Raw genomic sequence first — 24,705 nt, 5'->3', positions numbered from 1 at the left:
CATATATCTAGTGACACATTGCCTCACAAACCAAAAGGGGAAGAAAGGAATGGGAACAAATGAGATTAGTCTTTTTGGGGCAGCAGGGTGAGATAGGCTTTCACTCTGTAGCCCAGGCTAGCCTAGAAGTCACTATGTACCCCAGGCTATCAATCTCATGGTGGTCTTTTTCTCTCAGCGTCCCACATGCTGGGATTATAGGCAAGAGCCATCATGCCTGACTTGCAACAAATCCTAACCCTCACCCTCATACATGATTTAAAGACCATTTTAATTTTAAATTATGTTTATGAATGCGTGTGTGTGTGTGTGTGTGTGTGTGTGTGTGTGTGCGTGCGTGCGTGCGTGCCTGTGGAGTCCAGAGAGCATCAGATCCTTTAGAGCTGGTGTTACAGATGACTATGAAACTCCATGTGAGTCCTGGGAACTGAACCCAGGTCCTTTGCAAGGGCAGCCTATGCTCTTAACTGATGAACCATCCCTCCATCCCTTACTGATATATTTAACAGACTCAATATCCAAGACACCATTTTCACATGTAACTGAGAGATACGACTTCCTTAAAAACCATACCTTGAAATCCGACGTGCTTTGTATAGTAGAGCTTGGGCTCACCCAGCAGTGACATGCGGCTTGTGGCTGCTCTGTGAGGTGCACAGGTCCTCTGGTGTTTGATGGAGCTTGGGTCTCTCAGGTCGAGCAGCTTGTCCCAACCTGGTACGCCAATGGGAGTTAGCCAGGGTTCTGTGGCTCCTACCCTCCCTGGTACACCCCATCTTCCTTGGTCACATTTCCCAGAGTCTGGTCGTAGAGTCCCGGGATCATTGAGTCACACCAAGTCACTTCCTTTTACTTAGTGAGAAAGTTTTATCTCTGTTTCCTACCAATCTGGTGTCATCTGGATCTGAAATGTTCCCAAGAGGCTCATGTGTTGAAGGTCTGATCCCCATTAGAGACACTGTTGTTAGGTGACTTTAGGAGGTCACATCCCGTGCCCCTGGACATGACTCTCCCTCACCAGGGTCCAGATGACTGTAGACAGAACCCTCTGCACCCTTCTCGCCATCAAGTCCCCTTTCTCAGGCACTTCCTCACAGTTCCAGGAAGCCGATGAGCACACAGCCCCGTTCACACCAGCAAGAAGGCCTCTCCTGAGTTCATGCAGCTTTGTCACCTGTTTCTCTCTCTGTCCTGCTGAGCCCAGAGTGGCAGCCACAGGCCCAGCCGACACAGCTTTGGCCTTCTGTGTCTCCCCCCCCCCCCCCTTCTGGCAGACCTGGAATGCTTTCACCCTTTGCTCACTGAACTATCCTTGGCAACAAAATACCACCCCACTCCACTCCCCATTCCATGACCTCGGAGCCCACAGTTCCTAGGTTCTGGTCATGCCCCTCTCTGTTTGTCATATCTGAGGGTCACATCTGATGTCAGGGATTCCCGACCCCGACCCCCACCCGCCCTGGTTTTTGTTTCTTTTTTTGAGCCAGGGTCTAGGTTGTAGCCCAGGCTAGCCGCAAGCTCCATATTGTCCTTTTTCAGTCTTTCACAGGCCTGCCCGATTACCCCAGTCCATCCAGTGTCCCTTCCTCCCGCCCCCCACGATGTTCAGAACAGTTAGTACTTACAAGCTGAGACATGTGGCTCAGTGACAGAGCACCTGCCTAGCATGTCTGAGGCACAGGGTCTTGTCCCAGCTCTGCATAAAGCAACTGGTTTGAAGTTAAGCCACATATCAGCAGGTACCAATGCTTTAGTCTGTAGCAGACCGTGTGCCATTTCACATCGGGCCAGATGTGTCACAGGCCTGGCCATGTGCTCTGTGAAGTTCATGCTAAGCTGAATTTGGATGGTATGTCTGTCTGTCTGTCTGTCTGTCTGTCTGTCTGTCTGTCTTTTTTTAAAAAAAGTATTTGTTTATGTTTGTGAGTACCCTGTAGCTGACTTCAGACACTCCAGAAGAGGGCATCGGATCCCATTACAGATGATTGTGAGCCACCATGTGGTTGCTGGGAATTGAATTTCAAGACCACCAGAAGAGCAGCCGGTGCTCTTAACTGCTGAGCCGTCTCTCAAGTGTCTGATGATGTATTTCTAAGGACACATCCCCTTGTGAACACAAGATGGTGTTTAATTTGTAGACTTGTTTCATTGTCTATTGACCATTGACCCAGTCAGAGGATTCTTTCCCTGAGACCAGGGCGGGGTCTGTGGTTACCAGGCACTGTCGAGCAGTCAGTGCTGGATCAACACTCCCCAATACACTTGGGGCTCCGTGATTGACACCAGGTTCTCCCACCGGCAGAGGCCAGTTCCGAAAATCTAGAGGCCACACATTTTCTCAGCATTGAAGATACACACAGCGCAGGGCTTGCCAGAGGTTCCTGATTTTAACCCAACAAGGAGGATTTGGAAGAACTTCGGTGCATGATCCCAGGCTGTCACCGTGTCACTATGGAGGTTCTCCCACAAGGCCTCTTCCTGTGACTGCAGTGGAAATCAGCACTTGTCTGAGTGGTGCTTATTGATAACCCTACGCTTTTTCAGACACTGGAAAGAACTCATGGAGAAAACAGGCGTGTTCTTTGAGATGACAGAGACCTTCACGCTGGACAACATGTTCGCCATGGAACTTCACAAACACACGGAAGTGCTCAACGAGATTGTCACTGCAGCCGTCAAGGAGGTCGCTATCGAGAAGGTAGGGAAGGAGAACCTTTGATTTCTGTGCTGCCGCGGGATCCAGGGCCTCTCACATGTTAGATGGGAACTCTGCCCCTGAGCCACTCCTCGTGAATCTTTGGTTCATTGGGATGGGTTTTTAGCATGTAGCCAAGGCTGGCCTTGAACTTGTGATCTTCCTACCTCAGTTTCCCAAGTGTTGGGATCACAGGATGCACCACTGCTCCCAGCAAAGGTTGTCTTTTCAAACTTTCTCTAGTATCTAAGCGAATAGAACCTCTGCCTTAGTTTACTTTTTTGACATCCCTGACTATAGTTTCATGGTCTACTTACTGATGGAAAAATGGGCACCCCTTGGAAAAAAATGAAAAATAAACACATCACTCCCAGCCTGGACTCCTGGAGACAGGTGTTATCCTACTGAATATTGCTCCTTACTTAAGATGGACATACCAGATTGAAGTACTTACCATGAGAGCAGGAAGATGCCACGTGAACCCATTTTATATAACTAATACAAGCTAACAAAAAAGCTAAAAGATATGTGGACATATGGCATGTGTGCTCATGTGACACGTGTAGTCACACCCATACATATGTATAAAACACATATAATAGTGTGTGCATATGTGCAATGCCCGTGTACATATTCATACACACACCTCTAAACACATACACATACATAGTATGTGTAGATATTGTCTTAGCTACGTTTCTCAGTGTTGTGACAAAATACCCCTACAAAAGCCACTTAAGGAGGGAAGGGCTTATTTTGGCTCACAGTTTAAGGGCACAGTCCATCATGGTGGGGAAGGCATGGTAGGAGCACTGTGTGGTGGCTGGTCACATAGCATCTGCAATCAGGAAGCAGAGATAGATGAACACTAGTGCCCAGCTTGCTTTCTCTTTTTTATTCAGGCCAAGTTCTCAGCCTAGGGAATGGGGCCACCCACAGTGGGCAGATCTTTCTAACTGAACCTAATTAAAATAATCCCTCAGAGGCATGCTCAGGGGCCTGTCTCACTGGAGATTAATTCACACTTATTACAAACATCTACACGTAGGCATACACATGGCAGAGTGCGAGCCTCATAGGCAGGAACACGGCTGCTGTGGAGAATCTCGACTTCTCCTGTGATTGACATACTAGGGCCTTGTTCTTCCATCTGTGGGCTCAAAAGACTCTTCTCATTTTCCCAACCAGGCCGTGAAGGAGATCCTAGATACCTGGGAGAACATGAAGTTCACCGTGGTCAAGTACTACAAAGGCACGCAGGAGCGAGGCTACATCTTAGGGTCCGTGGATGACATTATCCAATGCCTGGATGACAACACCGTCAACTTGCAGAGCATCTCGGGGAGCAGATTCGTGGGGCCTTTTCTGCAAACCGTCCACAAGTGGGAGAAGACACTGTCTCTGATAGGCGAGGTCATTGAGGTGAGAGCAAAGAAAACGGAACTGCCAATTCTTTTTTTTTTTTAAGATTTATTTATTTATTTTATGTATATGAGCACACTGTAGCTGTCTTCAGACACACCGGAAGAGGGCATCGAATCCCATTACAGATGGTTGTGAGCCACCATGTGGTTGCTGGGAATTGAACTCAGGACCTCTGGAAGAGCAGTCAGCGCTCTTAACCACTGAGCCATCTCTCCAGCCCGGAATTGCCAATTCTTGCGGGGATTCTATACAGGAACATTTGCACTGAGAAATGATTGACTGCCCCATGGCTCTTGACTCACTTGGGGTGGGGGCAAGTAGGCAGTTGGTGGGGGCAAGTACACAGTTGGGGAGATAGATGAGTTTTGATTTCAGGGAATTAATGTTTAATTTCGAAGATTCCTACTTGGCCCTTTAAGGCGTCCCTGTTCCTTTTCCGTACCTCCTGTTCTTGTTGCATGAGGGCTTCACGTTTGCATCTGCCTTTGCAGTCTCTCCAGCCTGGCCTGTCATACTGGGAGGTGGGTCAGTCCTGTGCGGACAGTGCTGGACCAGGCCTCTGTGAACAATCCTGATCAATCAGGCTCAGTTCACTCTCTCTGAGTGGCTGGGTTTTTTTTTTTTTTTCTCCCCAGACCATAGATAAGCATATTTTCTCATTCCTATCCTGGTTCTCTGGCAAAGAAACATGATCCTGGCCCTGTTTCCATCATGCTTGAACATCCTTGACTTGCTGTGATTGTTTTTGCCTTTGACTCTTTACTTGTGAAGGCTCTTTTGTAGGGCATAGTTTTGTTGTTATTGTTGTTGGTGGTGGTGATGGTGCCAGTGGTGATGGTGTGTATATGTCTGTGTGTGTGTGTGTATGTGTGTGTGTGTGTGTGTGTGTGTGTGTGTGAGTTTGTGTGTTTTTCAGGGGATTGAACCTAGGGTCTCATGTATACCACTGAGCTATCTCCCAACCCTCTTCTTTATGATTTAAATGTTTATTGAGATGAATTTTATAATAAATTTAATAATAAAAATTTGACCATTTTGTTTCTATCTATCTATCTATCTATCTCTCTATCTTCATCCTGGACCTCACTGTGTAGACCAGGCTAGCCTCAAACAGAGCTCCACCTGCCTCTGCCTCCCAAATGCTGGGATTAGAAGTGTGTGCACCACTGCCTGACTGTGGTGGGTATCAATATGTGTTTGTATGTATGTATGTGTGTGCACAAGTATTTGCACATGCATATGGGTGTGTATAGAGGCCACATGTTGACATCATTGTTCTCTCTGCCTTACTATTTCTTTGTTTGTTTGTTTTGAGGCAAGGCCTCTCTGTATAGCAACTGCTGTTCTGGCTCTTGCTCTGTAGACCAGGCTAGCCTCAAACTCAGAGATGCACCTGCCTCTGCCTCCCAAATGCTGGAGTTAAAGTGCCGTGCTGCCAAGCCTGGCTCCCCCTTTATTTTTCAAGGCAAGGTTTCTCACTGAGCCTGGAGCTCGTTGATCAGCTAGACTGGCTGGCCCATGAGCTCTGAGCATCCTTCTGTCTCCACCCTCTCAGTGTTGGTGTACAGAAACACAGCACCATGCCCAGATTTTACGTGAGTTCTGGGAAGCTCCACTCACGACTTCATGCTTGAGCAGTGGGCGATTTCTGGCCCGAGCAATCTCACCGGCCAAATTAACCACTTCAGAATGTGTAGGCCATGGGCCTTCAGAGCATTTGTGTTACACGAAACTCTGCCTCCTTTTGGTTCCAAAATTTTCTTAGCACTCTAAAAGAAAATCCCCAGAACCATCACTTCCCAGCTCCCATGTCCCCAGTTCCCAGTAACCACACATTGGCTTTCTATTTCCATGCCAGCCTCTTCTGTGTGTGTCACACATGTGAAATCACACCCAAGGCCCTTGTGTCTGCCTTTTCACTCAACATAAGATGTTCGAGGCTCACCCACATGACAGCATCCGTGTCTGCTTCTCTCCTATTCATAGTTAAACAATATTCTCTTGCCCGGCTAGACCAGCTTTGGTTTATCCATTTATAGCTCAGTGGCCATCTGCGTTGCTCCTACCTCCTGGGTCCTGGGTGTTACGTCAGTCCTGCTGGGAGAGCTCCTCACGAAATAGAGTTACATGTCTGATTCTCACTGTTCCTTTCTTTGGTGTCTGTTTCTGGAAGCACGGTGGCTGAGTAGGTGGCATGTGGCTTGTCATGAGCTTCCGTGGTCATTGATGATTGCAAGGCTTCAAGGTCTGTATGCACCTAGACATGACTTTCCTGCCCAGAACTGGCATGGGGAGCATTGATTTGCTTTCTAGTAAATCTCCTTTAAAATGCGATAACCCTTGGGGTTGGGGATTTAGCTCAGTGGTAGAGCGCTTGCCTAGCGAGCGCAAGGCCCTGGGTTCGGTCCCCAGCTCTGAAAAAAAGAAAAAAGAAAAAAAATGCAATAACCCTGCACAGAGATCCCCAACTCTCCAGGATCTGTTCCGAGATACCCTGACAATGCCCAGAACCCAGATAGAGTCCAGAACCCCATACAACTGATTCCCAGTACACATATACCCATGGCAAAGCCTAATTTACAAGTCCAGTCCGCTCAGAGGCAAGCCACAGTGACTATTGTCTTAGCGCACCTGCAACAGCAGGATCTCAGAACTGTGTGAGTGGCTCTCTCTGCACATCTGCTGGGACTCCTGTTGACCACAACTAACCCAAACCCCAGGAAGCAAAAGTGAAGAGAGGGCTTGAGGTAGATGGGGCGGTGGCCATGTCTCTGCACGCAGTATCAATTGGCCTGCTAAGTCCTTGTTCTCAGCAAGCTGATTGAACGTGTTCTGAATTAGGGAGGGATTTTGCATGTTCCTGGAATCCCTCCTCTGATGTTGATGTGGTTCCTTTTCAGATCTGGATGCTGGTTCAGAGGAAGTGGATGTACCTGGAGAGCATCTTCATTGGTGGGGACATAAGGTCCCAGCTGCCAGAGGAGGCCAAGAAGTTTGACGTCATCGACAGGATATTTAAGAGGGCAAGTGACGGGGCTGGGGATTTAGCTCAGTGGTAGAGCGCTTACCTAGGAAGCACAAGGCCCTGGGTTAGGTCCCCAGCTCCGAAAAAAAAAGAACCAAAAAAAAAAAAAAAAAAAAAAAGAGGGCAAGTGACAAGAATGAGAGTCGACGGCGTCAGTGTGAGAGTGGACAGGGTCAGTATGAGAGTGGACGGGGTCAGTGTGAGAGTGGACAGGGTCAGTGTGAGAGTGGACAGGGTCAGTGTGAGAGTGGATGGTGTCAGTGTGAGAGTGGACAGGGTCAGTGTGAGAGTGGACAGGGTCAGTGTGAGAGTGGATGGTGTCAGTTTGAGAGTGGATAGCGTCAATGTGAGAGTGGACAGGGTCAGCGTGAGAGTGGACAGGGTCAGTGTGAGAGTGGACAGGGTCAGTGTGAGAGTGGACGGCGTCAGTGTGAGAGTGGATGGTGTCAGTTAAGAGTGGACAGGGTCAGTGTGAGAGTGGACAGGGTCAGTGTGAGAGTGGACGGGGTCAGTGTGAGAGTGGATAGCGTTAGTGTGAGAGTGGATGGCATCAGTGTGAGAGTGGACAGGGTCAGTGTGAGAGTGGACAGGGTCAGTGTGAGAGTGGACAGGGTCAGTGTGAGAGTGGATGGTGTCAGTTAAGAGTGGACAGGGTCAGTGTGAGAGTGGACGGGGTCAGTGTGAGAGTGGATAGCGTTAGTGTGAGAGTGGATGGCATCAGTGTGAGAGTGGACAGGGTCAGTGTGAGAGTGGACAGGGTCAGTGTGAGAGTGGACAGGGTCAGTGTGAGAGTGGATGGTGTCAGTGTGAGAGTGGATGGCGTCAGTGTGAGAGTGGATGGCATCAGTGTGAGAGTGGACAGGGTCAGTGTGAGAGTGGATGGCGTCAGTGTGAGAGTGGATGGTGTCAGTGTGAGAGTGGACAGCATCAGTGTCAGATATATTTCTTTATAATCTTTGAATCAAATTTGGTATTTGTGTGTGTGTGTGTGTGTGTGTGTGTGTGTGTGGTGTGTGTGTACAGCATTTCTGCCACCTTGAGTGACACTCTGCTGTCTCCCTGACCTCTTCCAGATCATGGGGGATACACTGAAAGACCCAGTGATAAAGCGATGCTGTGAGGCCCCAAACCGCCTCCATGACCTGCAGACTGTCAGTGAAGGCCTAGAGAAGTGCCAGAAGAGCTTGAACGACTACCTGGACTCCAAGAGGAATGCCTTCCCCAGATTCTTCTTCATCTCAGATGACGAGCTGCTCAGTATCTTGGGCAACAGTGACCCACTGTGTGTGCAAGAGCATATGATCAAGGTGAGGACCCACTGTGTGTGCAAGAGCATAGGATCAGGGTGAGGGCCCACTGTGTGTGCAAGAGCATAGGATCAAGGTGAGGGCCCACTGTGTGCAAGAGCATAGGATCAAGGTGAGGGCCCACTGTGTGTGCAAGAGCATAGGCTCAAGATGAGGGCCCACGGGGTTGGGGATTTAGCTCTGAAAAAAAAAAGGAAAAAAAAAGATGAGGGCCCACTGTGTGTGCAAGAGCATAGGATCAGGGTGAGGGCCCACTGTGTGTGCAAGAGCATAGGATCAGGGTGAGGACCCACTGTGTGCAAGAGCATAGGATCAAGGTGAGGGCCCACTGTGTGTGCAAGAGCATAGGATCAGGGTGAGGACCCACTGTGTGCAAGAGCATAGGATCAAGGTGAGGACCCACTGTGTGTGCAAGAGCATAGGATCAAGGTGAGGACCCACTGTGTGTGCAAGAGCATAGGATCAGGGTGAGGGACCCACTGTGTGTGCAAGAGCATAGGATCAGGGTGAGGGACCATGGCGATGGTCAGGGACCATGGGGATGGTCAGGTTCCATTGGGAAGGTCTTCATTTCCTGACCTAGGGATGATTAATGAATGATCTTACACCCCAACTTCAACAAGCCCCCACTCTGCTGCATGTGTCTGGACCGCTCTGTCCCCATGTTCACACTAGTTCTCCATCACGCCAGAGAGGTCTCCTTCCATCTTTCTGAAAACCCATCTTAGCTTTGCTGCGTATGAATAGCCTGTCATCCTGACCGGGAAACAGCACACTGTGTCATGGACATCCGTCTAGGGTAGCTCTGAGAGTGTCCTGGCCATGATGTACTCACCCCAGCATCCCGTCCTGCCATCTTGCAGATGTATGACAACATAGCCATGTTACGCTTCCATGACGGAGACAGCGGGGAGAAGCTCGTGTCGGCTATGATCTCTGCAGAGGGAGAAGTCATGGTCTTCCGAAAGATCGTCCGGGCCGAGGGTCGCGTGGAAGACTGGATGACCACCGTGCTGAACGAAATGAGGAGGACCAACAGGCTCATCACCAAGGAAGCCATCTTCAGATACTGTGAAGACAGAAGCAGGTGATATGGATGTGAGAGGGTGTGTGAGGAGGAGCGGCTCAATCTTGCTGCTTGGCCCAGGGGATGGTTTAAGAGTGTGAGGCGGGGCTTTCTTTGCCACGGTAACCCAGATGCCGAACGCTGTTTCAAATGATGAACGCTGGATAGTTCTTTGTGGTGGACAAGGCACTGGGTTGTGAGCGTGGGTGAGCTTCAACTTGTGCAGGGGATATGGCTCTACAGTAGGGCCCCTGCCTAGAGTCCTCCAGTGAGGGACTGGGGACATGGCTCAGTGGTAGAGCTCCTGCCTAGAGTCCTCCAGTGAAGGGCTGGGGGCGTGGCTCAGTGGTAGAGCTCCTGCCTAGAGTCCTCCAGTGAGGGGCTGGGGGCGTGGCTCAGTGGTAGAGCCCCTGCCTAGAATCCCCCAGTGAGGGACTGGGGGCGTGGCTCAGTGGTAGAGCCCCTGCCTAGAATCCCCCAGTGAGGGGCTGGGGGCGTGGCTCAGTGGTAGAGCCCCTGCCTAGAATCCCCCAGTGAGGGGCTGGGGGCGTGGCTCAGTGTTAGAGCACCTGCCTAGAATCCCCCAGTGAGGGGCTGGGGGCATGGCTCAGTGGTAGGGTGCCTGCTTAGATTCCCCCAGTGAGAGGTTGTGGGGGTGCAAATCAGTGGTAGTGTTTGCCTAGAATCTTCTAGGCAGTGTCTAGGGTGTTGGCTCAATGGAAGAACATCTGCTTAGAAGCCCCCAGAGGTAGAATGCTTACTTAGCATGCATGAGTCTGAGGGCTTCATTCCCAGCCCTGTAAGAATGAATGAATGAATGAATGCAAACTCTCAGTGCCCAGTCCGTTCCAGGCACCACACTGGGGTCTGTGCCAGAAGCTGTGTTATCTCTAGCTTTTTGGGGGATTCTTAGCATATACAAGGCCCTCCGTTTTAGCCACAGTGCCACAGACAAAAGAGACACTGAGGTCAGTGCCTGGCAGTCAGGAGCAGCCCAGACAGGATGCCAATAGGCAGGTCCCTTAGTGTGTAGTTACACCTCAGCCCTTCATGGTAGATTCTCAGCCAGGACTCAGCTATTGCTAAGCCACACCTCTGGCCCTGTGGTGGATATGCAGATATGTAGACAGGCGCCCACGAGGGGATCACTGTCCTGGTCTAGCCCCGGAGTTTCCCTGAACTTCACATGAATGGCTGCAGCTGATTTCCAGGGCAGTCTCTAGCTGAACCCAGTGTCTGTTAAGCCTGCGACTAGCGTGCTTCCCCTGTAGGGTGGACTGGATGATGATGTACCAAGGCATGGTGGTGCTGGCTGCCAGCCAGGTGTGGTGGACTTGGGAGGTGGAGGACGTCTTCAACAAGGTCAAGCAAGGGGACAAACAGGCCATGAAGAACTACGGCAAGAAGATGCACAGACAGATTGATGATCTGGTCACACGGATCACCATGCAGCTGAGCAAAAATGACAGGAAGAAATACAACACCGTCCTGATCATCGATGTACACGCCCGGGACATCGTGGACTCCTTCATCCGGGGCAGGTGGGCGGGTCGCTCCCTGGGTTCGTGGGATCGCTTTACTGTCCTGTCCTTCCGTGGTCTGCCAGCTATGGCTTCTTTCTCTTCCCCTCCCCACCCAGCATCCTCGAGGCCCGGGAGTTTGAGTGGGAGAGCCAACTGCGCTTTTACTGGGACCGCGAGCCGGACGAGCTGAACATCCGACAGTGCACGGGGACCTTCGGCTATGGCTACGAGTACATGGGCCTGAACGGGAGGCTGGTCATCACGCCCCTTACGGACCGCATCTACCTGACGCTCACGCAGGTGACCCGTTCGCCCGGAACATGGCTTGTTGGTTGTCCTGGTCAGGGGTCTGGGGTTTGAGCTCAGGAAACATCTTCCACTTGGAGTCTGACTGACACTATTGGAACTGAAAACCCTGAGGACATCTCCCTGGGACATTGGTCCCTTTGCAGTGGCAATAGAGTCAGAGGTAATAGAAAATTGCAGAAACCTATAAGATCAATACTAAAGTGTATCTGACCATAAGGACGAGAGTGAAGGAGACCGTGTCTCCTCTCAGAACGGGGTCAGTGCGTTAGCTGTCTGTCATAAGGCAGATTCTTTGGTCTGTGGCACCATGGCTAGAGCCAAGAGTCTCGTACATGCTAAGCAAGAGCTTAGGCAATGGAGCTGTACCAGTGTCTGCACACAGCGTCTGTGTGGGATGGGTCCCTTAGCTCATAGCCGAGCTTCAAGCCCACACCGTGTACAGCACAGTACTCCTCGGGATAAGCAAGAGAACGGAAGGATGAAGCCTGTGACAACCCTGGACTATGAGCCCTTTGTCTTTCTAAAGACAAGTGTGAACTTCAGCCTAGCATGGTGGGCAGGCTTGTCATCCTGGTGCTAGGAGGTGGAGGAAGACGGATCAGGAGTTCACGTCACCCCCAGCTACATAGCAAGTTTTATTTAAAACTTTTTTCTTCTTAAGATTTATTTATTTACTATGTTCACAGTGCTCTGCCTACATGTGTCCCTGCATGCAAGAAGAGGGCACCAGGTCTCAGTATAGACGGTTCCATAGCAAGTTTTAGGCTAACCTGGGCTATGTGAAACCTCGTTTCAAAAACTAAATGTTTAAGCCTTTCTATGAGGGGGGGGGTCTAAAGAGACAGGATCAATGGGAGACCACAAACTTAAGCATTTTATGACAGAGAGGTGGGAGGCAAGTTAGTATCCTGCTGGCCAGCTGACCAGACAGGACAGAGGACCAGAGGGAACCACTTACATTTGGGTCTGAAGCCCCGAGGAATGTCAGAGTACAAGACCACCATCCCAGCCAAAGTGGAGAGAGGCTCTCATTTCCCTTGCTTCAACCCAGTTCTCAAGCCATGGGGTGGTGGTGATGGCAGTGATGGTGGTGGTGGTGGTGGTGGTGATTGTGGTGATGGTGATGGCGGTGATGGTGGTGATGGTGGTGGTGATTGTGGTGATGGTGGTGGTGGTGATGGTGGTGGTGGTGTTGATGGTGGTGGTGGTGGTGGTGATGGTGATCATGGGTGATGGTTGTGATGGTGGTGGTGGTGGTGGTTATGGTGATGGTGGTGGTGGTCGTGATGGTGATCATGGTGATGGTGGTGGTGGTGGTTATGGTGATGGTGGTTATGGTGATGGTGGTGGTGGTCATGGTGATGATGGTGGTGGTGATGGTGGTGATGATGGTGGTTATGGTGATGGTGGTTATGGTGATGGTGGTTATGGTGATGGTGGTTATGGTGATGGTGGTGATGATGGTGATGATGGTGATGGTGGTGGTATAGATAATATTGCCTACTCTGATATCTACCTAACTTGGCTCACCATAAAGTGTCAGACTCTGAGATAACTCTCACAGACACAGCCAGAAATGACATTTAGCCAGCAACCTGGGACAGCTCCCACACAATGAAGCTGACACATGGAGTTGATGCTCACAGTGTCTACCCCTGTGTCCCAGAGATGAACCCGCGAGAGGCGCTCTTTCTGGGAACCAGAACACGTGTGTTTTACGTTTGGCTGCTCACAGGCGCTGTCCATGTATCTGGGAGGTGCCCCTGCTGGCCCGGCGGGAACTGGCAAGACAGAGACCACCAAGGACCTCGCCAAAGCCCTGGGCCTCCTGTGCGTTGTCACCAACTGTGGTGAAGGCATGGATTACAAAGTAAGAGCTCACCATCATTTCCGGTACCCGATTCCCCTGCAGAGAGCTTCTAGTGCAGATACGGTTGGGGAGTATGTCACCTGTCTCCTGGGATGATGAATGACAGCTGGGGGTGATGGGGCAAGGGGTCTGAAGTCAGACTGCTGGGATCAGGGAGCAAGAGAGAGTGGACAGTGCCTACTGCAGTACTGCACTCCTGACTCTAGAGGGCGCCACTGTTCAGCTTTGATTCAGTAAGGGCACCAGCGACAGTGAACCCACTGGGGCCCGATTTTGCAGCATTTTATCAGACTGGAGTTTTCTATAACTACGCAGTCTAGATTACCTATCCCCAAGTGGGAGTCGGCCTACTGAGGGCCTTGGGAATATTGCCAGAAAGTTCTGTGAGTGTTGTGCTGGGCCAGTGCTCCCAGAGGCTCAGCGCAGTGTTTAATTTAGAAGGGCAAGCTCCTCCCCCGTTTCCAGGGGAAACAGGTCCTGACCATCCTGACGGAATCCCCAGGCTGTCGGGAAGATCTTCTCTGGCCTCGCCCAGTGTGGCGCGTGGGGCTGCTTCGATGAGTTCAACCGGATCGATGCTTCTGTGCTGTCTGTCATCTCGTCTCAGATCCAGACGATTCGCAATGCGCTGATCCACCAGCTGACCACATTCCAGGTGAGGGGGGCGGGTAGTGGTGGGGCGCTACCTACATCCCGCCTCAGGAGAGACACTAGCCGCCTAGGTGGTGCCACCTTGGGTAGGAGTCCTTTTCAGCTGTGCCGCTGTGACCAGACACCAGCCAGTGTAAGGGGAGCAATGATTTTTGACTCCTGAGTTCATTTAGTCCGTCATGGTAGGGAGAGCAGGGTAGGGTAGCTCCCATCACTGTGGCCCTAAAGCCTAGCTCTCTCTTTACCTCCCTTTAATTTTATTCAGGTACCTCGTTACGCAGATGGTAACGCTCACAGAAACACTCACAGGTGTATGGAGGTGATCCTAAAGCCACTGAGGGTTACCTCCCACATCTGACCAGACATCAAACCTGACCAAATCTGGAGAGACATGACACCTCACATCGGGTCATACCTGATCACACCTGACCATACCTCAGCAGACACTACACCTGGCCATACCTGACCATAACTGACCAGACACCACACCTGACCATACCTGAGCACACCTCACCAGACACAACACCTGACCAAATCTAGCCAGACACCACACTTGACCAAACACCACACCTGACCAGACACCACACCTGGCCAGACACCACACCTGCCAAACACCACACCTGACCAGACACCACACTTGACCAAACCCCATACCTGACCAGACACCACACCTGACCAGACACCACACCTGACAGAGCACCACACCTGACAGAGCACCACACCTGACAGACACCACACCTGACCAGACACCACACCTGCCAAACACCACACCTGACCAGACACCACACCTGGCCAGACACCACACCTGCCAAACACCACACCTGACCAGACACCACACCTGACCATACCTGAGCACACCTCACCAGACACCACACTTGACCAAATCTAGCCAGACACCATACCTGCCAAACACCACACCTGACCAAATCTAGCCAGACACCACACCTGACCAGACACCACACCTGACCAGACACCACACCTGACCAGACACCACACCTGGCCAGACACCACACCTGGCCAGACACCACACCTGCCAAACACCACACCTGACCAGACACCACACTTGACCAAACCCTATACCTGACCAGACACCACACCTGACCAGACACCACACCTGACCAGACACCACACCTGACAGAGCACCACACCTGACCAGACACCACACCTGCCAAACACCACACCTGACCAGACACCACACCTGGCCAGACACCACACCTGCCAAACACCACACCTGACCAGACATCACACCTGCCAAACACCACACCTGACAGAGCACCATACCTGAACAGACACCACACCTGACAGAGCACCATACCTGACAGACACCATGCCTGACCAGATACCACACCTGCCAGATACCACACCTGCCAGATACCACACCTGCCAGACACCACACCTGCCAGATACCACACCTGCCAGACACAATACCTGCCCAGAAACCACACCTGACATCCCAGAGATGTCTTTGAATCTGTGCTAATCCAGAGGCCCATCTTTGCCCATGTCACCATGTCCCTTAGGGTTGCCCTGTGACCCCAGCTTCTAATTCCTAGGTGGGCTGGCAGCTACATCACTCCCTCTTTTCTGTCCTGTCACCCAGTTCGAAGGGCAGGAGATCTCCCTTGACTCTCGGATGGGCATCTTCATCACCATGAACCCTGGCTATGCGGGCCGCACAGAGCTGCCTGAGTCTGTGAAGGCGCTGTTCAGGCCCGTGGTTGTCATTGTTCCTGACCTGCAGCAGATCTGTGAGATCATGCTCTTCTCTGAGGGCTTCCTGGGGGCCAAGGTGAGCGTGCTGGTGACGAGTCGCAGGCTGTGTTTGTGCCCTGTCTCTGTTCTTCTCCCACCCTCTCTGAAGCTTAATTTGGGAATGCGCTAACATTTGAGAGCTTGGGACAGCAGTGACAGTGTCCCCATGTGACCCTCCCAGATGTGGCATCTTATGCATACAGATGCAGGTCTTCATGGCAGCCTGCAAGCTGCCCAGGCACACGCCAAGTTCAGACATCACCAGCATTCCTGTTCTTTCTCGTTATGTATAGAGATGGAGTGACTGTCACCACAGAGCACAAACCAATCCCTTGGACACTGAGACACCACTCATGTCAGCCTTTAAGAGTCACACCACGGGGCTGGGGATTTAGCTCAGTGGTAGAGCGCTTACCTAGGAAGCGCAAGGCCCTGGGTTCGGTCCCCAGCTCCGAAAAAAAAGAACCAAAAAAAAAAAAAAAAAAAAAAGAGTCACACCACGAGGGTAGGGATGTGGCTTGGTCAGCAAAGTGCCTGTGTTGGGAGCACAGGGACCCAAGTTCAAATCCTCAGACCCGCATGAAAGCCAGGTGCAGTTGTGCACGCCAGCAATGGTAGCTCTGGAGGTGAAGACAGGCAGGTCTGAGGGGCGCTCCATTAACCCCAGGTTCAGTGAGACACCTTCTCTCAAAGGAGGAGGTGGCTCACTGGGCGACTCACCGCAACCATGAAGACCTGGGTTTGAATTCCCAGCAGCCATGTAAACAGCCGGGCAGGGCCACACATACCTGTAACCGCAGCATTGGAGGGAGGAGACCAGTCAGGACATGAGAGATCCTGTGTCAGGGCAATATGGTGAAAGGTGATAGAGGAAGACACCCAATTCTTCCTCTGGCTCCTGTACACACACGCACCCATGGGTACATTCACCTACACACTCACATGCAACTCTCTTGCTCTCACTCTCTCTCTCTCTCTCTCTCTCTCTCTCTCGCTCTCGCTCTCGCTCTCGCTCTCGCTCTGCAGTGCTGAAGATGGAGCCCAGCGCCTCATTTAGCTGAGGCACATGCCCCACCTCTGAGCCACCCACCCATTTCCTGCAATTTCATGTTCTTTAAAAAAAAATTTTTTTTTCTTTTTAAATTGCGAGTCTGGGGCTGGAGAGATGGCTCAGCGGTTAAGAACACTGATTGCTCTTCCAAAGGTCCTGAGTTCAATTCCCAGCAACCACATGGTGGCTCACAACCATCTGTAATGGGATCTGATGCCCTCTTCTGGTGTGTCTGAAGACAGTGACAGTGTACTCACATGAAATAAATAAATAAATCTTTTAAAAAAAAAATTCCGAGTCTGTGTATGTGCACATGGGTGCAGTTCCCATGGAGGCCAGAAGAGGGCATCTGATTTCTCTGGCACTGGGCTTACAGGTGGTTGTGAGCCATCCATCATAAGCACTAGAACTAAGCTTGAGCCCTCTGCAAAAGCATTAAGTGCTCATAACCACTGAGCCATCTCTCGGGTCCTGCACACGAGAGGGCGCCTTTCAAGGCTCTCATTTCACCCAGCCCACCCCACCCTGAGCTGCCAGGACTCTGGGATTTCGGGGCGAGATCTCTTGTCTGTTATCATCCAAATTCCCACACAAGCCCTGGGGACCAGTACAGTTGACTCTTGTGGCCTGGGAATCTAAGCTGTCGTCAGAAAGGGGAACAGGCTGTCCATGTTAGCTCATATCAGTCTCTAATTTATGTTTCTTAGGAGATCGAGTCAGGAAGATTATAAATTCAAAGATTCCTGAAAAAAATAAATTAAAGGGCTAAAGACATAGCTTAATAGTTATAGGCTCATTCCCCAGTACCAAGGAAACTAACAAAGGAAACAGGGGCTGAGCGAAGGGCACCTGTGTGAGAGGCTAAGGTCCTGCTAAGCCGGGAACATCTGTGTGAGTGGACTGTGATGACTCACTGGGATCTACTGTCATTGAAGACAGGAGCGATCCCGGCTTTATATGACAGCTGCAGATCTTGGCAAATGCGTTTGTATATTTCAGACAGGGTCTCATGGAGTCCAGGCTAGCTTCAAACTCTCTCTATAGCCAAGGATGATTTTGAACTCCTGGTCCTCCCAGCTGCACACACATCCCATGAGTCACCCCCTCCTGGCTAACATGGGTGTTCTTTGAATGAGTCCCCAAGGTGCTATAGTATGGGTCTCCCCTTCCTCTGGGTCCCTGGACACTGGTCCATGAGGGTGAATGGAGTAGAGGAAGGGTAGGGCTTGGTTGGCCGTGAGTACCTACAGATTAACTTCTGGGATCAGTTTCAGTGATAGCTCGACTTTATTTTGTCAGAGATAAGATACATAAGGGCTTTTAGGGGTTTGGGCAGAAAGAGTTAATCAGTTGTAATAATGTGGATGGGAAGCCAGAGCGGGGCTGTGTGCTGCATTATGCAGCTCTGAACCAGGTCATTCTTCCGACATGGTCAGGTACCTGTGTTCAGGGACATTTTCCAGACAAGGTCAGGCAGAGAAAGGGAAGCCCCTACTTAGAAAGGGAGTCTCCATTTTGCACTGAGCTCAGAACCCCATCTCGTCACTGGGGACTGCGACTTTAATAGCAGGATTCTCCAACACCGTAGTGAGAAGGGAAGCTGCACCCTGGTGTTTTCGAATGCTGAAGACCAGCTCTGCAGATCTGTATGTGGCTCAGTGTCCCTAGGATACCCGTATCCCTTTGTATTTACCGTAACCCGTGTGTTTACCATGCTTTCTGTCACTCTGTCCTATTGTATTTGTCTCTTCTCACTGTCTTCGGTCAAAAAGACGCTGGCCAAGAAGATGACCGTCCTCTACAAGCTGGCCCGGGAGCAGCTGTCGAAGCAGCACCATTATGACTTTGGGCTCCGGGCCCTGAAGTCAGTGCTAGTCATGGCCGGTGAGCTGAAGAGAGGCTCGGCAGACCTGCAGGAGGTAGGCCGCTCAGCATCTCCGGTTCCGTGTGCTTCGATGCGGTTCCTGTACATGTGCAGAAGGCACGGCAGAGGACATGGGACAGAGCGGGCCATCCGGAAGCTCAGGTGTTGGCTGTCCCTCTGTGAGCTGGCTGCCTTTGCTTTGGTCTCCTCCCTGTGGCACCTTCAGAGATGTGTGTCTTTAAAAGCGAATGCAGAGTCCCCATGGCAGTTCAGAAATCCAGGGTAGCAACTGTCCGCCTGTCATCTTAGGGCGGCAGAGGGACACTAGGAACCTTCTGCTGAAGCGGGAATGTGCGTTCCTCTTCAATCTATTGCACGTCTAATTAATTTATTTATCATATGTATTATGTATGGGTATCAGGTCCGCACATGTCTGTGTATCACAGGTCCTCTTGGAGGATTGTGAACCACCATGCCGATGCTGGGACTTGAACCCGGGTCCTCTGGAAGAGCAGCCAGTGCTCTCAGCCGCTGAGCCATCTCTTGCCACTGAGCACACATCCTAACAGGATTCAGTGGGCTGTCTCACAGGTGCCCACATGGGCTCCGGTCGGACCCACCCCTGCCTCACTGTACTCTCTGCCGAGAACGTGAGAGAGACCAACATCTCGTTGACAGCTTAGTCCCCTGTCAGGGCCTCTGCTGGCGCTCGGAGGGTGACACTCTTGTGCAGCTTCCCAACCGTGATGCTGTACATGTTGGATATTTAATTTTTGTTTTCCTATAAACCTTGACATCTTGCCTTTTATTTTTATAGGCTTCATTATGGATTTTTTAGTTTCTGTTAAAACTTCAAAAAAATGAAAGCAAATATCCAGAAATATCTTTGATATTTTATATAAATTTTTATATTTCACTTTCATTAAAAATACTCTATGAAAGAGGCTTATATCTTATGATATTTTATACTTTATAGTGCATCATATTTAATTGAAAACATTTTTTGAAGACAGGTTCTCTCTATGTTGCCCTGGCTAGCCTGGAACTCACTGTGTAGACCAGTCTGCCATCAACTTCACAGAAACCCACCGCCTCTGGTCCCGAGGGCTGGGATTAAAGGCATGTGCCACCACAACGGGCCAGAATTTTGAATTCTTAAAATTTTTATCTGGGGATGCACCTCAGTAGTAGGCATTTGCCTAGGTTCTATCCTTGTTACACCACTCCAAGCTGGGGGAGCTGGGGACCGAACCCAGGGCCTTGCGCCTGCTAGGCAAGCGCTCTACCACTGAGCTAAATCCCCAACCCCCCTTTACAGTCTTAAAAATACAGTTTTACATAAAGTATATACAGTATAAAATATTATGTACAATTATACTGTGTGTTTTATTAAATATTTCATCTACGTGACATAGAAATACACAAAAGTGACATATGTAAATACATAACGTTTTATAAAAATGTATACATCTATAGCATATAGCATGCTCTGTTATATATTACCTTTTTCACATTGGTTTATTTAGTGCATGCGCACGCCTGCACTGTGGTGTGTTTGTGGCGGTCAGAGAAGTCTGTGGGAGTGCGTTTTCTCTTTGCACCGTGCAGGTTCCGGGGATTAAACACAGGGCGTCCTGCTTGGTGCCTTTCACCTGTTGGGGCATCTTGCCGGCTTTCATCGTGCATTCTCTATACACAGTGTTAGACATATAACATCTGTGGCTAAAGATGTTACATTTTCTAAGACCGTTCTGCTCTGCGTCAGGCAGGAGCATGCACAGCCGCGTGCTGGGTTCCCTGGCCATCTCATACCCCTCTGGTCCCTCCAGGATGTGGTCTTGATGCGGGCACTGCGTGACATGAACCTGCCCAAGTTTGTATTTGAGGACGTCCCCCTCTTCCTGGGCCTCATCTCTGATCTGTTTCCTGGGCTAGACTGCCCCCGTGTGCGCTACCCAGATTTCAACGATGCCGTAGAAGATGTGTTGGAGGAGAACGGTTATGTGCTGCTGCCTGTCCAGGTGAGCCACACTGCTGGGGTCCAGGATGGCTGCACCCCTTTCTTTCTCTCTCTGTCTCTCCTCTCTGTCTCTCCTCTCTCTCTCTCTCTCTCTCTCTCTCTCTCTCTCCTTCTCTGTCTCTCCTCTCTCTGTCTCTCTGTCTCTCTCTCTCTCTCTCCTCTCTCCTCTCTCTCTCCTTCTCTGTCTCTCCTCTCTCTCTCTCTCTCTCTCTCTCTCTCTCTCCTCTCTCCTCTCTCTCTCCTTCTCTGTATCTCCTCTCTCTGTCTCTCCTCTCTCTGTCTCTCCTCTCTCTCTCTCCTCTCTTTCTTTCTCTCTCTGTCTCTCCCCCTCTCTCTCTCTTTCTCTCTGTCTCTCCTCTCTTTCTCTTTCTCTCTGTCTCTCCTCTCTCTCTTTCTCTCTGTCTCTCCTCTCTCTCTGTCTCTCCTCTCTCTCTCTTTCTCTCTGTCTCTCCTCTCTCTCTGTCTCTCCTCTCTCTATCTGTCTCTCCTCTCTCTCTGTCTCTCCTCTCTCTCTCTCTCTCTGTCTCTCCTCTCTCTCTCTCTCTCTCTGTCTCTCTTCTCTCTTATATACACACACAGAAAGAGAGACAGACAGATAGACAGACAAATCTCACATCGTAACTCATCATTACTGGCCTGGCACTCACTGTGTAACGCAGGCTGGCATCAGACTCATAGCACTTGTCATACAAGCTGGCCAACCTGTGTTGCCTGGAACCCTGTAAAAAGCTGGACTCTGCAGTACCCGTTTGTAAACCGGCCCTGGTGGGACAGACACTGGTATGTCCCTGAGACTTGCTGACCAGACAGCCTAGCCTGATCAGTGAGCCCCAAGTTCAATAAGAGATGCTGTTTCAAAAATTAAAAGGGGGAGCAATCAGGTAATATACCTACTTTTGGCCAACACACACACACACACACACACACACACACACACATGAAAACACGCACACATGCCACACACAGACACACACACAGACACACACAGATACAGACACACACACAGACACACACACACAGACACACACACACAGACACACACACAGAGAGACACACACACTCATGAAAACAAACACGCACACACAGACACATACTCACACACACACACACAGAGACACACACACTCATGAAAACACGCACACACGCCCACACACACACAGACACACACACACATACTCATGAAAACACGCACACATGCCCAGACACACACACAGAGACACACACACAGACACATACTCACACACACACACAGAGACACACACACTCATGAAAACACGCACACACGCCCACACACACACAGACACACACACACACTCACACACACACACATACTCATGAAAACACGCACACATGCCCATTCACACACACACACACACACACACACACACTCATGAAAACACGCACACATCCCTCTCAGGAATATAAACTAACACATTGCTTTGGCAAGCAGTCTTCCTGGCCTTTAGCACGTTATACACAGGGCCATCCTAGAACCCAGTGATCACACTACATGGACCTGAGGTAGGTGAGAACATGTCTGCTCAGGAGACACTCGTGAGCTCCCGTGATCAGATTATCCACAATAACCTAACTGTGGAAACTCTGGTGTCTGGCAGACAGATACATGTGGCCTAGACATGCAATAAATTAATATTTTGCCATAAAATGAACAAGGTGGGCTTAGTGGCATATGCTTCCAGCACTCAGGAGGCAGAAGCAGGGAGATCAGGGGCTCAGGGCTAGCCTCAGCTACATAGTGGTTGGTTCTCTTCTGTCCCAAGTTCAGGTGGTCAGGCCCAGTTGCAAGCTTCTCTGCAAGCTAAGCCATCTCATCAGCCCCAAACTACATCTTAATAAGCTGTTATTTTTTCCCTCCAGAAGATATGTTTAATGGCACTGCCCATGTCTGTCCCACAGGTAGACAAAGTGGTCCAAATGTTCGAGACCATGCTGACCCGCCACACCACAATGGTGGTAGGGCCCACAGGAGGGGGCAAGTCCGTGGTCATCAATACTCTATGTCAGGCCCAGACCAAGTGAGTGTCCTGCCGGGGGTGGGGACATTTGCTGGGGCAACCTCTTGGGAAATGTTTGGCAAGAGCTTTATTTCCTGGGGGTGGAGGTGGGGGTTAGTCCCAACCATGAGTTGTTTTTCGGATTGATTGTGACCAAATATTTACAAAAAGCAGATCAGGGCGAGGGAGGTCTCAGCATTTGAGAGGACGGAATTCATCACGTCAGGTCAGGAAGGTGTTGTAGAGTTCTTGGAGGCCGGTGAGCAGGCACATAGCGCTGAGACTCCTCATATCTGCAAAGAAAGCAGAGAGTCAATAATGCTGACCCTCAGTGAAATTTCCCCATTTTCCAATTTTATTTATTCTGAGACCCCAGCCCATGGGATGGTCCTACCGGCATTCAGGGAAGATTTTTCTTCCTTGGTTAAAATCCTGAAAACGAAGCTGGAGAGATGGTTGAGAGCATCTGCTGCTCTTGCAGAGGACCCCAGGTTGGTTCTCAGCACCCACAGGGTGATTCACAACCATCTGTAACTGTAGGTCCATGGAATCTGGCGCCCCCTCTGGCCTCTGTAGGAACTGCATGAATGTAGTGCACAGACAGACATAGAAGACAAGAACGCTCAACACACAAAATAAAAATAAATACATCTTGAAAAAAAACTTCTCTCAAAAGTGTCCTCTTAGGAGGGGAGAAGTATGCAAGTTCAGCCACATTACCCTAGCTTCAGATTGCTTCTATAACATGAGTCAGAACCCTTGATGGGCAATGATGGTGTGTCACTTCCACGGAGAACTTGGCACCAGGCCTGTGTGAAGGAGGCCACAGGTCTACCTTTAATTTACCCTACATTATGTGCAAGGGCCAGCGAGATGGCTCAGAGCCTAGAAAGGTGCTTGTGGCCAAGCTTGACGACCTGACATGGTAGAAGGAGAAACCTGATTCTCACAAACTGTCCTCTGAACTCCCAATGAGCTATGATGACAATTATATAAATGTCTAGAATTAAATAAAGCCTCTGGAGGATACTAAAGGCTCACCGTGTGGTGACAGTCTTCCTTCAAGGGTGAACTTCTCAACTTTTTGCTTTCCGCTTGCCAATCACTGGGTTCTAGAGAGACTTGGACGAATGCCAATATTACAGGCAAACTCTAAATGGAGCCATGAGATCTCTGTGGCTCTAGCATTTCTAGATTGCATAGCAAGTCTCCAGACTGGGGCTGGGAGGTGGCTTCACAGTTAAAGAGCATTTGCTGCCTGAGCAGGAGGGCTTAAGTTCGAATCCCCCGGGCCCACCTAAAAAGACAGGCATAGCGGCGGGTCCCTGTAACCCAGTGCTGTGGTGGGGTAGGCAGATCCCCCAGGCTTTTTGGCCACAAGCCTAGCTCCAGGCTCAGTGAGAGACCCCGCCTCAAAGAAATAAGGCAGAGAGAGTAGAACAGGACAGGCAGGCAGTGTCATCCCGTGGCCTCTGTACACGCACATGGGTGAAATACTGCCTATACATACATCTCTCTCTCTCTCTCACACACACACACACACACACACACACACACACAAAATGTAGAAAATCCTTGTGTCTGGGAGGCACCACTTCTTACTTCTCCCTGTCCCATGTGAGGGACACTGGGACAGCGGCATGCTGAGGCCTGGGGTTCATTGCCTTAATTGTTTTCTTCCATTCTTTAGTCCACTGTTAGGTAATTGTCACAACCATCACACAAATACACGCGTGTGTGTCACAGCTTGTGTTTACTATTTTCACTCATTTGTTTTCATATTCTGGTCAGCGGGTAGCATTAGGTTTGGTTTTTCTTTGCCTTGTCCCAGTGCGGTGGAGAATCATCAGAGAGACACATGCCCTGTCTTATAAAGTGCGAAACGCGTAGCCAGGTGTGGTGGTGCATGCCTGCAGTTTAGCAGACAGAGGCAGGAGGATTGCCACTAGTTGAAGTCAGTCTGGTTGACCCAGTAAGTTCTAGGCTAGCCAGGGCAACATTGTGAAACCCCATCTCCAACCTTCCTTACAAAATAGAAACACAGATGGGTTTCGAGTGGCTCCCCACCTGCTCTTCCTCTCACGGTTTTTCTCCCTTGGGTGTTTCATGGTCCTGAGCCATGGCTGAAGCTA

The 24,705-nt window shown here is 50.4% G+C and overlaps 1 protein-coding gene across 2 annotated transcripts in view; it reads left to right on the top strand.

Annotated features, from left to right (window-relative positions):
- Dnah10 (dynein, axonemal, heavy chain 10) overlaps window positions 1-24,705 on the top strand; it is a 124,059-nt gene that overhangs the window by 46,648 nt on the left and 52,706 nt on the right. For both annotated transcript variants that reach the window (XM_087579736.1, XM_087579735.1), the window contains exons 26-38: window positions 2,545-2,698; window positions 3,884-4,117; window positions 7,021-7,143; window positions 8,219-8,452; window positions 9,316-9,539; window positions 10,790-11,059; window positions 11,158-11,341; window positions 13,086-13,220; window positions 13,723-13,875; window positions 15,472-15,660; window positions 18,447-18,593; window positions 20,368-20,559; window positions 22,476-22,594. In XM_087579736.1, the coding sequence (XP_087435862.1) occupies window positions 2,545-2,698; window positions 3,884-4,117; window positions 7,021-7,143; window positions 8,219-8,452; window positions 9,316-9,539; window positions 10,790-11,059; window positions 11,158-11,341; window positions 13,086-13,220; window positions 13,723-13,875; window positions 15,472-15,660; window positions 18,447-18,593; window positions 20,368-20,559; window positions 22,476-22,594 (2,358 nt within the window). The remainder of the gene's footprint in view (window positions 1-2,544; window positions 2,699-3,883; window positions 4,118-7,020; window positions 7,144-8,218; window positions 8,453-9,315; window positions 9,540-10,789; window positions 11,060-11,157; window positions 11,342-13,085; window positions 13,221-13,722; window positions 13,876-15,471; window positions 15,661-18,446; window positions 18,594-20,367; window positions 20,560-22,475; window positions 22,595-24,705) is intronic.

The sequence above is a fragment of the Rattus norvegicus genome, chromosome 12 (genome assembly GCF_021556685.1).
Source record: "Rattus norvegicus strain SHRSP/BbbUtx chromosome 12, alternate assembly SHRSP_T2T, whole genome shotgun sequence".
NCBI classification, from domain to species: Eukaryota; Metazoa; Chordata; class Mammalia; order Rodentia; family Muridae; genus Rattus; species Rattus norvegicus.
Note: the sequence above shows the minus strand (reverse complement) of the source record. Positions and strands in the feature narration are given on the sequence as shown.